The sequence below is a fragment of the Salmo trutta genome, chromosome 16, assembly GCF_901001165.1.
Source record: "Salmo trutta chromosome 16, fSalTru1.1, whole genome shotgun sequence".
Taxonomy (NCBI): domain Eukaryota; kingdom Metazoa; phylum Chordata; class Actinopteri; order Salmoniformes; family Salmonidae; genus Salmo; species Salmo trutta.
Window position 1 is genome coordinate 4,376,505 of NC_042972.1, and position 14,917 is coordinate 4,391,421.

The window sequence follows — 14,917 nt, forward strand, 5'->3', positions numbered from 1 at the left end:
CTGTAACTCTGCTCTACTCTACTCTAACTCTAACTCTACTCTAACTCTACTCTCCTTTACTCTACCCTGTCCCCGGCCGCCTCTCTCAGCTGCCTCATCATCAACATGCTTCAAAATCTAAATATCACTGTATAACGTTAAACCAGAGGTTTAATCTAATTGAAGGAGTGTAATCGATTAGTTTCATTTCAGGCTGTTGCAACGCCATGACAGGCGAGAAGAAAGTCTCAGTAATCAATGGCAAACCAGAGGACGCCCTGGACTTCGAGTCAGCCAACGACAAGAAACCGGTCAACGAGAGGGGCCACTGGAACAACAAGATTGAGTTTGTCCTGTCGGTGGCAGGAGAGATCATAGGGCTGGGAAACGTGTGGCGCTTCCCCTACCTGTGTTACAAGAATGGAGGAGGTAAGATATTCTACTGTATTATAGCATATTTGACTGGGACTGGAACCTGGGTCCTGAGACTATCAACCCAACATCTAAGCCATTACGTGACGGTTCCCTTACCTGTGTTATAAGAATGGAGGAGGTAAGACATTGATTCAACCATCTTGTAGATAATTCGAAGAGTGCGCGCTACACTTTAGCTGTTCATCCAAGAGATCATAGGGTTGTTATAACAACAGAGGAGGCCAGATATTACCCTACCTCCGTTATAACAACAGAGGAGGTCAGATATTCCCCTACCTCTGTTATAACAATATAGGAGGTCAGATATTCCCCTACCTCTGTTATAACTATGGAGGAGGTCAGATATTCCCCTACCTCTGTTATAACAATATAGGAGGTCAGATATTCCCCTACCTCTGTTATAACTATGGAGGAGGTCAGATATTCCCCTACCTCTGTTATAACAACAGAGGAGGTCAGATATTCCCCTACCTCTGTTATAACAATATAGGAGGTCAGATATTCCCCTACCTCTGTTATAACAATATAGGAGGTCAGATATTCCCCTACCTCTGTTATAATAACATAGGAGGTCAGATATTCCCCTACCTCTGTTATAAAACAATGGAGGAGGTCAGATATTCCCCTACCTCTGTTATAACAACAGAGGAGGTCAGATATTCCCCTACCTCTGTTATAACAATATAGGAGGTCAGATATTCCCCTACCTCTGTTATATCAATATAGGAGGTCAGATATTCCCCTACCTCTGTTATAAAACAATGGTGGAGGTCAGATATTCCCCTACCTCTGTTATAAAACAATGGAGGAGGTCAGATATTCCCCTACCTCTGTTATAAAACAATGGAGGAGGTCAGATATTCCCCTACCTCTGTTATAACAATATAGGAGATCAGATATTCCCCTACCTCTGTTATAATAACAGAGGAGGTCAGATATTCCCCTACCTCTGTTATAACAATATAGGAGGTCAGATATTCCCCTACCTCTGTTATAAAACAATGGTGGAGGTCAGATATTCCCCTACCTCTGTTATAACAATATAGGAGGTCAGATATTCCCCTACCTCTGTTATAAAACAACATAGGAGGTCAGATATTCCCCTACCTCTGTTATAACAATATAGGAGGTCAGATATTCCCCTACCTCTGTTATAACAATATAGGAGGTCAGATATTCCCCTACCTCTGTTATAATAACAGAGGAGGTCAGATATTCCCCTACCTCTGTTATAATAACAGAGGAGGTCAGATATTCCCCTACCTCTGTTATAATAACAGAGGAGGTCAGATATTCCCCTACCTCCGTTATAACAACAGAGGAGGTCAGATATTCCCCTACCTCTGTTATAAAACAATGGAGGAGGTCAGATATTCCCCTACCTCTGTTATAAAACAATGGAGGAGGTCAGATATTCCCCTACCTCTGTTATAAAACAATGGAGGAGGTCAGATATTCCCCTACCTCTGTTATAAAACAATGGAGGAGGTCAGATATTCCCCTACCTCCGTTATAACAACAGAGGAGGTCAGATATTCCCCTACCTCCGTTATAATAACAGAGGAGGTCAGATATTCCCCTACCTCCGTTATAACAACAGAGGAGGTCAGATATTCCCCTACCTCCGTTATAACAACAGAGGAGGTCAGATATTCCCCTACCTCTGTTATAACAATATAGGAGGTCAGATATTCCCCTACCTCTGTTATAACAATATAGGAGGTCAGATATTCCCCTACCTCTGTTATAACAGAGGAGGTCAGATATTACCCTACCTCTGTTATAACAATATAGGAGGTCAGATATTCCCCTACCTCCGTTATAAAACAATGGAGGAGGTAAGAGAATTAATTGTGTTGACGCAACTTCCAAGAGATTTATACCTAACTGTGTTATAAAAATGACATGTGGTTAAAATGTGAACACCACTACTCCTACAGGTGTTGGGATAAAGTTAATGTAATATGTTAATCTAGTGGTTAAAATGTGAACACCACTACTCCTACAGGTGTTGTGTTTAAGTTACTGTAATATGTTAATCTAGTGGTTAATATGTGAACACCACTACTCCTACAGGTGTTGTGTTAAAGTTACTGTAATATGTTAATCTAGTGGTTAAAATGTGAACACCACTACTCCTACAGGTGTGTGTTAAAGTTACTGTAATATGTTAATCTAGTGGTTAATATGTGAACACCACTACTCCTACAGGTGTTGTGTTAAAGTTACTGTAATATGTTAATCTAGTGGTTAATATGTGAACACCACTACTCCTACAGGTGTTAATGTTACTGTAATATGTTAATCTAGTGGTTAATATGTGAACACCACTACTCCTACAGGTGTTGGGTTAAAGTTACTGTAATATGTTAATCTAGTGGTTAAAATGTGAACACCACTACTCCTACAGGTGTTGTGTTAAAGTTACTGTAATATGTTAATCTAGTGGTTAATATGTGAACACCACTACTCCTACAGGTGTTGTGTTGAAGTTACTGTAATATGTTAATCTAGTGGTTAAAATGTGAACACCACTACTCCTACAGGTGTTGGGTTAAAGTTACTGTAATATGTTAATCTAGTGGTTAAAATGTGAACACCACTACTCCTACAGGTGTTGTGTTAAAGTTACTGTAATATGTTAATCTAGTGGTTAATATGTGAACACCACTACTCCTACAGGTGTTGTGTTAAAGTTACTGTAATATGTTAATCTAGTGGTTAATATGTGAACACCACTACTCCTACAGGTGTTGTGTTAAAGTTACTGTAATATGTTAATCTAGTGGTTAATATGTGAACATCACAACTCCTACAGGTGTTAAAGTTACTGTAATATGTTAATCTAGTGGTTAATATGTGAACACCACAACTCCTACAGGTGTTGGGTTAAAGTTACTGTAATATGTTAATCTAGTGGTTAATACGTGAACACCACAACTCCTACAGGTGTTGGGTTAAAGTTACTGTAATATGTTAATCTACTGGTTAATATGTGAACACCACAACTCCTACAGGTGTTGGGTTAAAGTTACTGTAATATGTTAATCTAGTGCTTAATATGTGAACACCACAACTCCTACAGGTGTTGGGTTAAATTTACTGTAATATGTTAATCTAGTGGTTAATATGTGAACACCACTACTCCTAGGTGTTGGGTTAAAGTTACTGTAATATGTTAATCTACTGGTTAATATGTGAACACCACAACTCCTACAGGTGTTGGGTTAAAGTTACTGTAATATGTTAATCTAGTGGTTAATATGTGAACAAGCGTTTCGCTACACCCTCAATAACATCTGCTAAACATGTGCATGTGACCAATAACATTTGATATGATTTGAACACCACTCGTCCTTCTTTATTCAAGAAAGATACCCTCCCAATTTGTCTCTTTTGTGTTCCTAATGAAATGTACTGTAAAAACAGAATCTTCTAGTACTTTCAATATATAATCTTCATTCAAATGGCTTTTTTCTTACTCCAAGGACTTGGCCTTTTCTGTGTCCGGGAAACTGGGCCCCATAATGTGTTATTATTAAGAACCGTTGTTTTAACACTAGGCAACGTGTGTGTGTGTTTTCCAGGTGCGTTCTTCGTTCCATATATAATCTTCTTTATATGTTGTGGTATCCCGGTGTTCTTCCTGGAGACAGCTCTGGGACAGTTCACCAGCGAAGGAGGCATCACATGTTGGAGGAAATGCTGCCCGCTCTTTGAAGGTAATAATGCCTTATTTTTTTTTTCTTCTTATTTTCGATTATGTATTAATACATAATAAATATATCATGTAATTAATGTCGTTAAATAATTCTATTTTGGTTATATTATTAACACTAAAGTCAACTATTGGGTAAATATTCCCTTCATAATAATAATAACAACGAAATAAACAATCACAGTTGAGTACTAGCTAAGTATTTATCCTGTCCTGGTGATTGTGCTCACTGTATATGTTTATCTATCTTATGACCTTATGTCTTTAATTAAAGGTAATGATTGATGTTATTTATCCAACATAGTGAGAAAGGAAGTCAAATATTGTTTTTATGTATATCCTATCCATCCCATGCCGGTTTATTCTCTCTGTGTTTCCTTCCAATGAATTTCCATACCTTTATGTTCTGTGTGTCTGTGTTTGTTTAAAAACCTTACTGAGACTTTTTCTCTCTCTGAACAGCTCATAGGAGTCTATCTCCTGTTTCTGTAGTGAGACAGTTTGATGTACAAGAACACCCCCTGGACAGGACACTAGTCTATCACCTGTTTCTGTAGTGAGACAGCTTGATGTACCAGTACACCCCCTGGACAGGACACGAGTCTATCTCCGGTTTCTGTAGTGAGACAGCTTGATGTACCGGTACACCGCCTGGACAGGACACTAGTCTATTTTCTGTAGTGTTAGGCAGCTTGATATACAGTGCCTTCAGAAAGTGTTACAGCCTGAATTCAAAATAATGTTCTTCTCTCACCCATCTACACATAATATATTGTATAGGCTTCCTTCTTTTCACTCTGTCATTTAGGTTAGTATTGTGGAGTAACTACAATGTTGTTGATCCATCCTCAGTTTTCTCCTATCAGAACCATTAAACTCTGTAACTGTTTTAAAAGTCACCATTGGCCTCATGGTGAAATCCCTGAGCGGTTTCCTTCCTCTCCAGCAACTGAGTTAGGAAGGACGACTGTATCTTTGTAGGGACTGGGTGTATTGATACACCATCCAAAGCCTAATATATAACTTAACCATGCTCAAATGAATATTCAACTTCTGTTTTTCTACCAATAGGTGCCCTTCTTTGCGAGGCATTGGAAAACCTCCCAGATCTTTGTGCTTGAATCTGTGCATGAAATTCACAACTCGATTGAGGGACTTTACAAATAATTGTATGTGTTGAGGTAGAGAGTCATTCAAAAATCATGTTAATCACTATTATTGAACACAGAATGAGTCCATGCAATTCATGATGTCATTAGTTAAGCACATTTTTACTCCTGAACTTATTTAGGCTTGCCATAACAAAGTGGTTGAATACTAATTGACTCAAGACATTTCAGCTTTTACATTTAAAAAAAAAATTAATTTGGAAAAAATTCTACAAATAAAATTCCATTTTTACATTATACATTTTTAGTCATTTAGCAGACGCTCTTATCCAGAGCGACTTACAGTAGTGAATACATACATTTCATACATTTTCTTTCCGTACTGGTCCCCCGTGGGAATCGAACCCACAATCCTGGCGTTGCAAACACCATGCTCTACCAACTGAGCCACACGGGATATTGTGTGTAGATCAGTGTAACGGCTGTCGGGAGAGAGAGTAGACCAAGGCGCAGCGGAGTTAGTGTTCATCATGATTTTAATGGACGAAAGAACACTATACACAAAAACGAGAAAACGGACAGCCAAACAGTCCTGTCAGGTGCAATACGTAACAGAAACAATTACCCACAAAACCCCAACGGAAAAACAGGCACTTATGTGTGACTCCCAAACAGCAACAACCAACAACAGCTGTGCCTGATTGGAAGCCACACGGCCAAAATCAATGAAACAGACAACATAGAAAATGAACATAGAACGCCCACCCAATGTAACACCCTGGCCTAACCAAAATAAAGAACAAAAACCCCTCTCTATGGCCAGGGCCTTACAATCAGTGACAGGAAATTCTCAATTTAACACATTTTCATTTCCGGATGTAACAAAACAAAATGTGTATGTGGTGAAAAAAAAGAGTGGAATCAATACTTTCTGTAGATTATTTTCCATTTAAGAGGTATTAGAAGAAGACAGAATATTATCAATTGAATGAAATCTATTGCAGGATAAAATAATTTTAAGAGTTTTCATTGCTGGATTAGGCTATATCTTTACATTAAAAAACAAAATCTGTCAGATTAAACAGAGATTCCAATTCATTTAATACCCCCATCTTGACCTTTAAGAATCTGACTTTGAAATATGGAAGTATTTTAGATTAGCACAAATTGTTTCACCTGAGTATAACCCAAAAACGAAGGATTTATTAGCCTACTCTGTTGTTCATGTTTTGTGTTGACCTGGACGACTGATAGGGCTCATTGCTTAGAGTTGATAAATAAAACCTGTTCTCAGAATGGCGTGCTTTGAGCACTACCGAAAAGTGTTATTTGCACGTGGAAAATGTATACCATATATGATGCGTTTGCTATAGGCCTATTGTTTACCTTTTTTGTTGGTTGACACTTTGATGTCTCGATAATTTACAGCTGTTTAAGTTTATCTGGCTCCCGAGTGGCACTGCATCTCAGTACTAGAGGTGTCATTACAGACACCCTGGTTCAAATCCTGGCTGTATCATAACCGGCCGTGATTGGCAGTCCCATAGGGCGCCGCACAATTGGCCCAGCCGTCGTCCGATGTAGGCCTGTCATTGTAAAATAAGAATTTGTTCTTAACTGACTTGCCTGGTTAAAAAAAAAAGGTTCAAATTTGAGAAAATAAATATCAAAAGAGTTTGAGCATGTGTCCATTAGGCCTAAGGATTATTATTGTTGTTGTTGAATCAGCCTTGAATACAGTGAGCAATAAAAGCCCCACTCGTGGTTCTTACATTTTTAGTCATTTAGCAGATGCTCTTATCCAGAGCGACTTACAGTAGTGAATGCATACATTTCATACATTTTTTTCCCTGTGCTGGCCCCCCGTGGGAATCGAACCCACAACCCTGGTGTTGCAAACACCATGCTCTACCAACTGAGCTACACGTATGGAGCACATTAACCACAGAGGAGTTCAGGAGGGTTCTAGTCCATTTCAACTGGGGGGGGGGGCCAAGCTGGGGCCAGTTGTACTGTTAGATGGGGCCAGTTACATTAGACGTTATTGTTGTCATGTCGTTTGGCATGTGGTTTCGGTACTGCTGTGTTCCGTCTAAAGCCGTCCCTCTAGAAAATGTGTGGGTTAAATTAGTGTTCCGCGTTGCCACTGTCTAATAACGGATGGAGAAAAAAAGAACGATAGCAAAAATTAGTTATGTCAAAATTATTTCATACTCCACATTTAGGGGGGGCCACAAGGGGGTCCAAAATTGTTGTCACAGGGGGCACTGCCCCCCCTGCCCCTGCCCCCCCCCCCCCCAGAACCACTAGTGTCTCCCTCAAAACTTATATTCCATAGGCTTATGCAGCTGTTGCAAGAGTGCATTATACACCGGTTGTCCACTGGTGTCAAAAACAATGATTGATAAGCAGCTTAAACTTCTTAAATTCAACCATTATTGGGTTAAAATACATAAATACATCTGTGAACAGCTAATCCACAACAACCACAATCCGTAAGGCGCATATAGCTAAATGAGAGGAGCAGCAGTGTGATTCACATCAATGCGCTATGTACTGTAGATATCAATAATAAGTGATATCCGTGTCGCCCCGTAGGCTACACCACTGCTGTCATCCTTTACCTCCAAGCGTTTATTCAAATTGGATGTTTAATCTCTGAATGCCGACAGCAGTCGCACCATTGGAAGACATAGCTTGGACTGTAGCCTATAAAAGCCTGTTCCTACTCTTTTCCCCGCGATCCATCAAACACGTTTGGTGTGTCATCACAGTGGTCTCTGATTGGTGGTCATCATTTGGTGTGTCATCACAGTGGTCTCTGATTGGTGGTCATCATTTGGTGTGTCATCATAGTGGTCTCTGATTGGTGGTCATCATTTGGTGTGTCATCATTAGTGGTCTCTGATTGGTGGTCATCATTTGGTGTGTCATCATTAGTGGTCTCTGATTGGTGGTCATCATTTATTGTGCCATCATAGTGGTCTCTGATTGGTGGTCATCATTTGGTGTGTCATCATAGTGGTCTCTGATTGGTGGTCATCATTTATTGTGTCATCGTAGTGGTCTCTGATTGGTGGTCATCATTTATTGTGTCATCGTAGTGGTATTTTGTTCTTAACTGACTTGCCTAGTTAAATAAAGGTTAAATAAAAATAAATATATTTAAAAAAAAATACTCGACCACCCAATCTTCCGATCTTAGGGTGGACACTCTAGCCGTAAGGCCACTGAGATGGTCATTGGTCTGTCTGTTTCATTCCTATGTAATCTCTGTGTTTCCATTCCTATGTATTCTCTGTGTTTCCATTCCTATGTAATCTCTCTGTATGTCCTATCCTATGTAATCTCTCTGTATATCCATGCCTATGTAATCTCTCTGTATGTCCTATCCTATGTAATCTCTCTGTATGTCCTATCCTATGTAATCTCTCTGTATGTCCATGCCTATGTAATCTCTGTATGTCCATGCCTATGTAATCTCTCTGTATGTCCATTCCTATGTAATCTCTCTGTATGTCCATGCCTATGTAATCTCTCTGTATGTCCATGCCTATGTAATCTCTCTGTATGTCCATGCCTATGTAATCTCTCTGTATGTCCTATCCTATGTAATCTCTCTGTATGTCCATGCCTATGTAATCTCTCTGTATGTCCTATCCTTTGTAATCTCTCTGTATGTCCATGCCTATGTAATCTCTGTATGTCCTATCCTATGTCATCTCTCTGTATGTCCTATCCTATGTAATCTCTGTATGTCCATGCTTATGTAATCTCTCTGTATGTTCTGCAGGTATTGGCTATGCGACCCAGGTGATCGTGGCCCATTTGAATGTGTATTATGTAGTTATCCTGTCCTGGGCTATCTTCTACCTGTTCAACTGCTTTACCACGGAGCTACCCTGGGCCTCGTGTGATCACTACTGGAACACAGGTGAGAACACACCTGTTCAGGTGAGACCCGTAATGCATCCTGCTTCACCTGGGTCCTACTTATTAAAAAGTTTAATCATTTATTCTAATCTATTCTATTCTATACTAGATTTACCATCTACCTCCATGTTGTTCAATACTGAATATGTTCACTGTCGGTTTCCTTGTAGAGAACTGTGTGGATTTCCAGAGGAACGGCACCAATTTCACCTTCAACCCCAACGCCACCTCACCTGTCGTAGAGTTCTGGGAGTGAGTACATTGTTTTATAATATATACATACTGTATGTATAGTATCAGCATCCAGGCTGTATCGCAACCGGGCCGTGATTAGGAGTCCCGTAGGACGGCGCACAATTGGCCCAGCGTCGTCCGGGTTTGGCCGGTGTAGTGCTGTCATTATAAGTAAGAATTTGTTCTTAACCGACTTGCCTAGTTAAATAAAGGTTACATAAAAAATTTAAAAAATTACAATTATATTTATATTGATACTGCACGTATAGCTGAACTATACTATACTATATAGCTGAACTATACTATACTATACTATATAGCTGAACTATACTATACTATATAGCTGAACTATACTATACTATATAGCTAAACTATACTATACTATATAGCTGTACTATACTATAATATATAGCTGAACTATACTATACTATATAGCTGAACTATACTATACTATATAGCTGAACTATACTATACTATATAGCTAAACTATACTATACTATATAGCTGAACTATACTATACTATATAGCTAAACTATACTATACTATATAGCTGAACTATACTATACTATATAGCTGAACTATACTATACTATATAGCTGAACTATACTATACTATATAGCTAAACTATACTATACTATATAGCTGAACTATACTATACTATATAGCTAAACTATACTATACTATATAGCTGAACTATACTATACTATATAGCTGAACTATACTATACTATATAGCTGAACTATACTATACTATATAGCTAAACTATACTGTACTATATAGCTGAACTATACTATACTATATAGCTGAACTATACTATACTATATAGCTAAACTATACTATACTGTACTATATAGCTGAACTATACTATACTATATAGCTGAACTATACTATACTATACTATATAGCTGAACTATACTATACTGTACTATACTATGCTATATAGCTGTACTATACTATACTATACTATATAGCTGAACTATACTATACTATATAGCTGAACTATACTATACTATATAGCTAAACTATACTATACTGTACTACATAGCTGAACTATACTATACTATATAGCTGAACTATACTATACTATATAGCTAAACTATACTATACTATATAGCTGAACTATACTATACTATATAGCTAAACTATACTATACTATATAGCTGAACTATACTATACTATATAGCTGAACTATACTATACTATATAGCTGAACTATACTATACTATATAGCTAAACTATACTATACTATATAGCTGAACTATACTATACTATATAGCTAAACTATACTATACTATATAGCTGAACTATACTATACTATATAGCTGAACTATACTATACTATATAGCTGAACTATACTATACTATATAGCTAAACTATACTATACTGTACTATATAGCTGAACTATACTATACTATATAGCTGAACTATACTATACTATACTATATAGCTGAACTATACTATACTGTACTATACTATGCTATATAGCTGTACTATACTATACTATACTATATAGCTGAACTATACTATACTATATAGCTGAACTATACTATACTATATAGCTAAACTATACTATACTGTACTATATAGCTGAACTATACTATACTATATAGCTGAACTATACTATACTATACTATATAGCTGAACTATACTATACTGTACTATACTATGCTATATAGCTGTACTATACTATACTATATAGCTGAACTATACTATACTGTACTATATAGCTGAACTATACTATACTATACTATATAGCTGAACTATACTATACTATACTATATAGCTGAACTATACTATACTGTACTATACTATGCTATATAGCTGTACTATACAATACTATACTATATAGCTGAACTATACTATACTGTACTATATAGCTGTACTATACTATACTATATAGCTGAACTATACTATACTATACTATATAGCTGTACTATACTGTGCTGTATAGCTGTACTATACTATACTATATAGCTGAACTATACTATACTATATAGCTGAACTATACTATACTATACTATATAGCTGAACTATACTATACTATACTATATAGCTGAACTATACTATACTATACTATATAGCTGAACTATACTATACTATATAGCTGTACTATACTATTCTATATAGCTGAACTATACTATACTATACTATATAGCTGAACTATACTATACTATATAGCTGAACTATACTATACTATACTATACAGCTGAACTATACTATACTATATAGCTGAACTATACTATACTATACTATATAGCTGTACTATACTATACTATATAGCTGAGCTATACTATACTATACTATGTAGCTGTACTATACTATACTATATAGCTATACTATACTATACTATATAGCTGTACTATACTATACTATATAGCTGAACTATACTATACTGTACTATATAGCTGTACTATACTATACTGTACTATATAGCTGTACTATACTATACTATATAGCTGTACTATACTATACTATATAGCTGAACTATACTATACTATATAGCTGAACTATACTATACTATATAGCTGAACTATACTATACTATACTATGTAGCTGTACTGTACTATACTATATAGCTGTACTATACTATACTATACTATGCTATATAGCTGTACTATACTATACTATACTATATAGCTGTACTATACTATACTATACTATATAGCTGAACTATACTATACTATACTATATAGCTGAACTATACTATACTATATAGCTGTACTATACTATACTATATAGCTGAACTATACTATACTATACTATATAGCTGAACTATACTATACTATACTATATAGCTGAACTATACTATACTATACTATACAGCTGAACTATACTATACTATATAGCTGAACTATACTATACTATACTATATAGCTGTACTATACTATACTATATAGCTGAGCTATACTATACTATACTATGTAGCTGTACTATACTATACTGTATAGCTATACTATACTATACTATACTATATAGCTGTACTATACTATACTATATAGCTGAACTATACTATACTGTACTATATAGCTGTACTATACTATACTATATAGCTGTACTATACTATACTATATAGCTGAACTATACTATACTATATAGCTGAACTATACTATACTATATAGCTGAACTATACTATACTATACTATGTAGCTGTACTGTACTATACTATATAGCTGTACTATACTATACTATACTATGCTATATAGCTGTACTATACTATACTATACTATATAGCTGTACTATACTATACTATACTATATAGCTGAACTATACTGTACTATATAGCTGTACTATGCTGTACTATATAGCTGTACTACACCATACTGTATAGCTGAACTATACTATACTATATAGCTGGGCTATACTGTATGGCTGAACTATACTGTACTATATAGCTGTACTATACTATACTATACTATATAGCTGAACTATACTATACTGTACTATATAGCTGTACTATACTATACTATATAGCTGAACTATACTATACTATACTATATAGCTGAACTATACTATACTATACTATATAGCTGAACTATACTATACTATATAGCTGTACTATACTATACTATATAGCTGAACTATACTATACTATACTATATAGCTGAACTATACTATACTATACTATATAGCTGAACTATACTATACTATACAGCTGAACTATACTATACTATATAGCTGAACTATACTATACTATACTATATAGCTGTACTATACTATACTATATAGCTGAGCTATACTATACTATACTATGTAGCTGTACTATACTATACTATATAGCTATACTATACTATATTATACTATACTATATAGCTGTACTATACTATACTATATAGCTGAACTATACTATACTGTACTATATAGCTGTACTATACTATACTATATAGCTGTACTATACTATACTATATAGCTGAACTATACTATATAGCTGAACTATACTATACTATATAGCTGAACTATACTATACTATACTATGTAGCTGTACTGTACTATACTATATAGCTGTACTATACTATACTATGCTATATAGCTGTACTATACTATACTATACTATATAGCTGTACTATACTATACTATATAGCTGAACTATACTGTACTATATAGCTGAACTATGCTGTACTATATAGCTGTACTACACCATACTGTATAGCTGAACTATACTATACTATATAGCTGGGCTATACTGTATGGCTGAACTATACTGTACTATATAGCTGTACTATACTATACTATATAGCTGAACTATACTGTACTATATAGCTGTACTATACTGTACTATATAGCTGTACTACACCATACTGTGTGGCTGAACTATATTCATGGGTTGCACCTCGGTCACAGGTCGCATCACACCATTGGTATAAGCGCTCCAAAGACGTCTCAGCTTTCGTTGGGCCCTACATTCTTATCTTAAGCTACTGTAGCTGTATTTGTATATTTATTATGGATCCTCATTAGTTCCTGTCAAGGCAGCAGCTACTCTTCCTGGGGTTTATTATGGATCCCCGTTAGTTCCTGCCAAGGCAGCAGCTACTCTTCCTGGGGTTTATTATGGATCCCCATTAGTTCCTGCCAAGGCAGCAGCTACTCTTCCTGGGGTTTATTACGGATCCTCATTAGTTCCTGCCAAGGCAGCAGCTACTCTTCCTGGGGTTTATTACGGATCCTCATTAGTTCCTGCCAAGGCAGCAGCTACTCTTCCTGGGGTTTATTATGGATCCCCGTTAGTTCCTGCCAAGGCAGCAGCTACTCTTCCTGGGGTTTATTATGGATCCTCATTAGTTCCTGCCAAGGCAGCAGCTACTCTTCCTGGGATTTATTATGGATCCCCGTTAGTTCCTGCCAAGGCAGCAGCTACTTTTCCAGGGGTCCAGCAACATTAAGGCAGTTATATACAATTTGAAATATTACATGACATTACATTGAAAAACACTTTACCCAATACATTTAGTGTGTTCCCTCAGGCCACCACGCCACTATCACATATCTACAGTACAACATCCATGTGTACGTGTGTGTAGAGTGCGTGTCTTATCATGTGAACCTGTGACTGTGCCTGTGTGTGTCTCTTCACAGTCCCCGCTTTTCCATAAGGTGTATTTTCATCTTTTTGTTGTTGTTGCTTGCATCAGTTACCTGATGTGGAATAAAGTTCCATGTAGCCATGGCTCTATGTAGTACTGTGCACCTCCAATAGTCTGTTCTGGACTTGGGGATTGTGAAGAGACCTCTGGTGGCATGTCTTGTGGGGTATGCTGGGTGTCCGAGCTGTGTGCTCGTAATTTAAACAGACTCCTCAGCATGTCAACAAAAAAAGGTAGTGATGAAGTCAATCTCTCTTCCACGTGAACCATGAGAGATTTAGATCCATATTATTAATGTTGGCTCTCCGTGTACATTTAAGGGCCAGCTGTGCCGCCCTGTTCTGAGACAAGTGCAATTTTCCTAAGTCCCTCTTCGTGGCACCTGACCACACGACTGAACAGTAGTCCAGGTGCGACAAAACTAGAGCC

The 14,917-nt window shown here is 36.7% G+C and overlaps 1 protein-coding gene across 1 annotated transcript in view; it reads left to right on the top strand.

The window, feature by feature from the left end:
- The window catches only part of slc6a11b (solute carrier family 6 member 11b), an 85,279-nt gene that overhangs the window by 9,759 nt on the left and 60,603 nt on the right, over nt 1-14,917 (top strand). Inside the window, exons 2-5 of the mRNA XM_029692810.1 lie at nt 193-408; nt 4,002-4,136; nt 9,035-9,175; nt 9,345-9,426. Coding sequence (XP_029548670.1) covers nt 207-408; nt 4,002-4,136; nt 9,035-9,175; nt 9,345-9,426 — 560 coding nt within the window. The 5' untranslated portion in view covers nt 193-206. The remainder of the gene's footprint in view (nt 1-192; nt 409-4,001; nt 4,137-9,034; nt 9,176-9,344; nt 9,427-14,917) is intronic.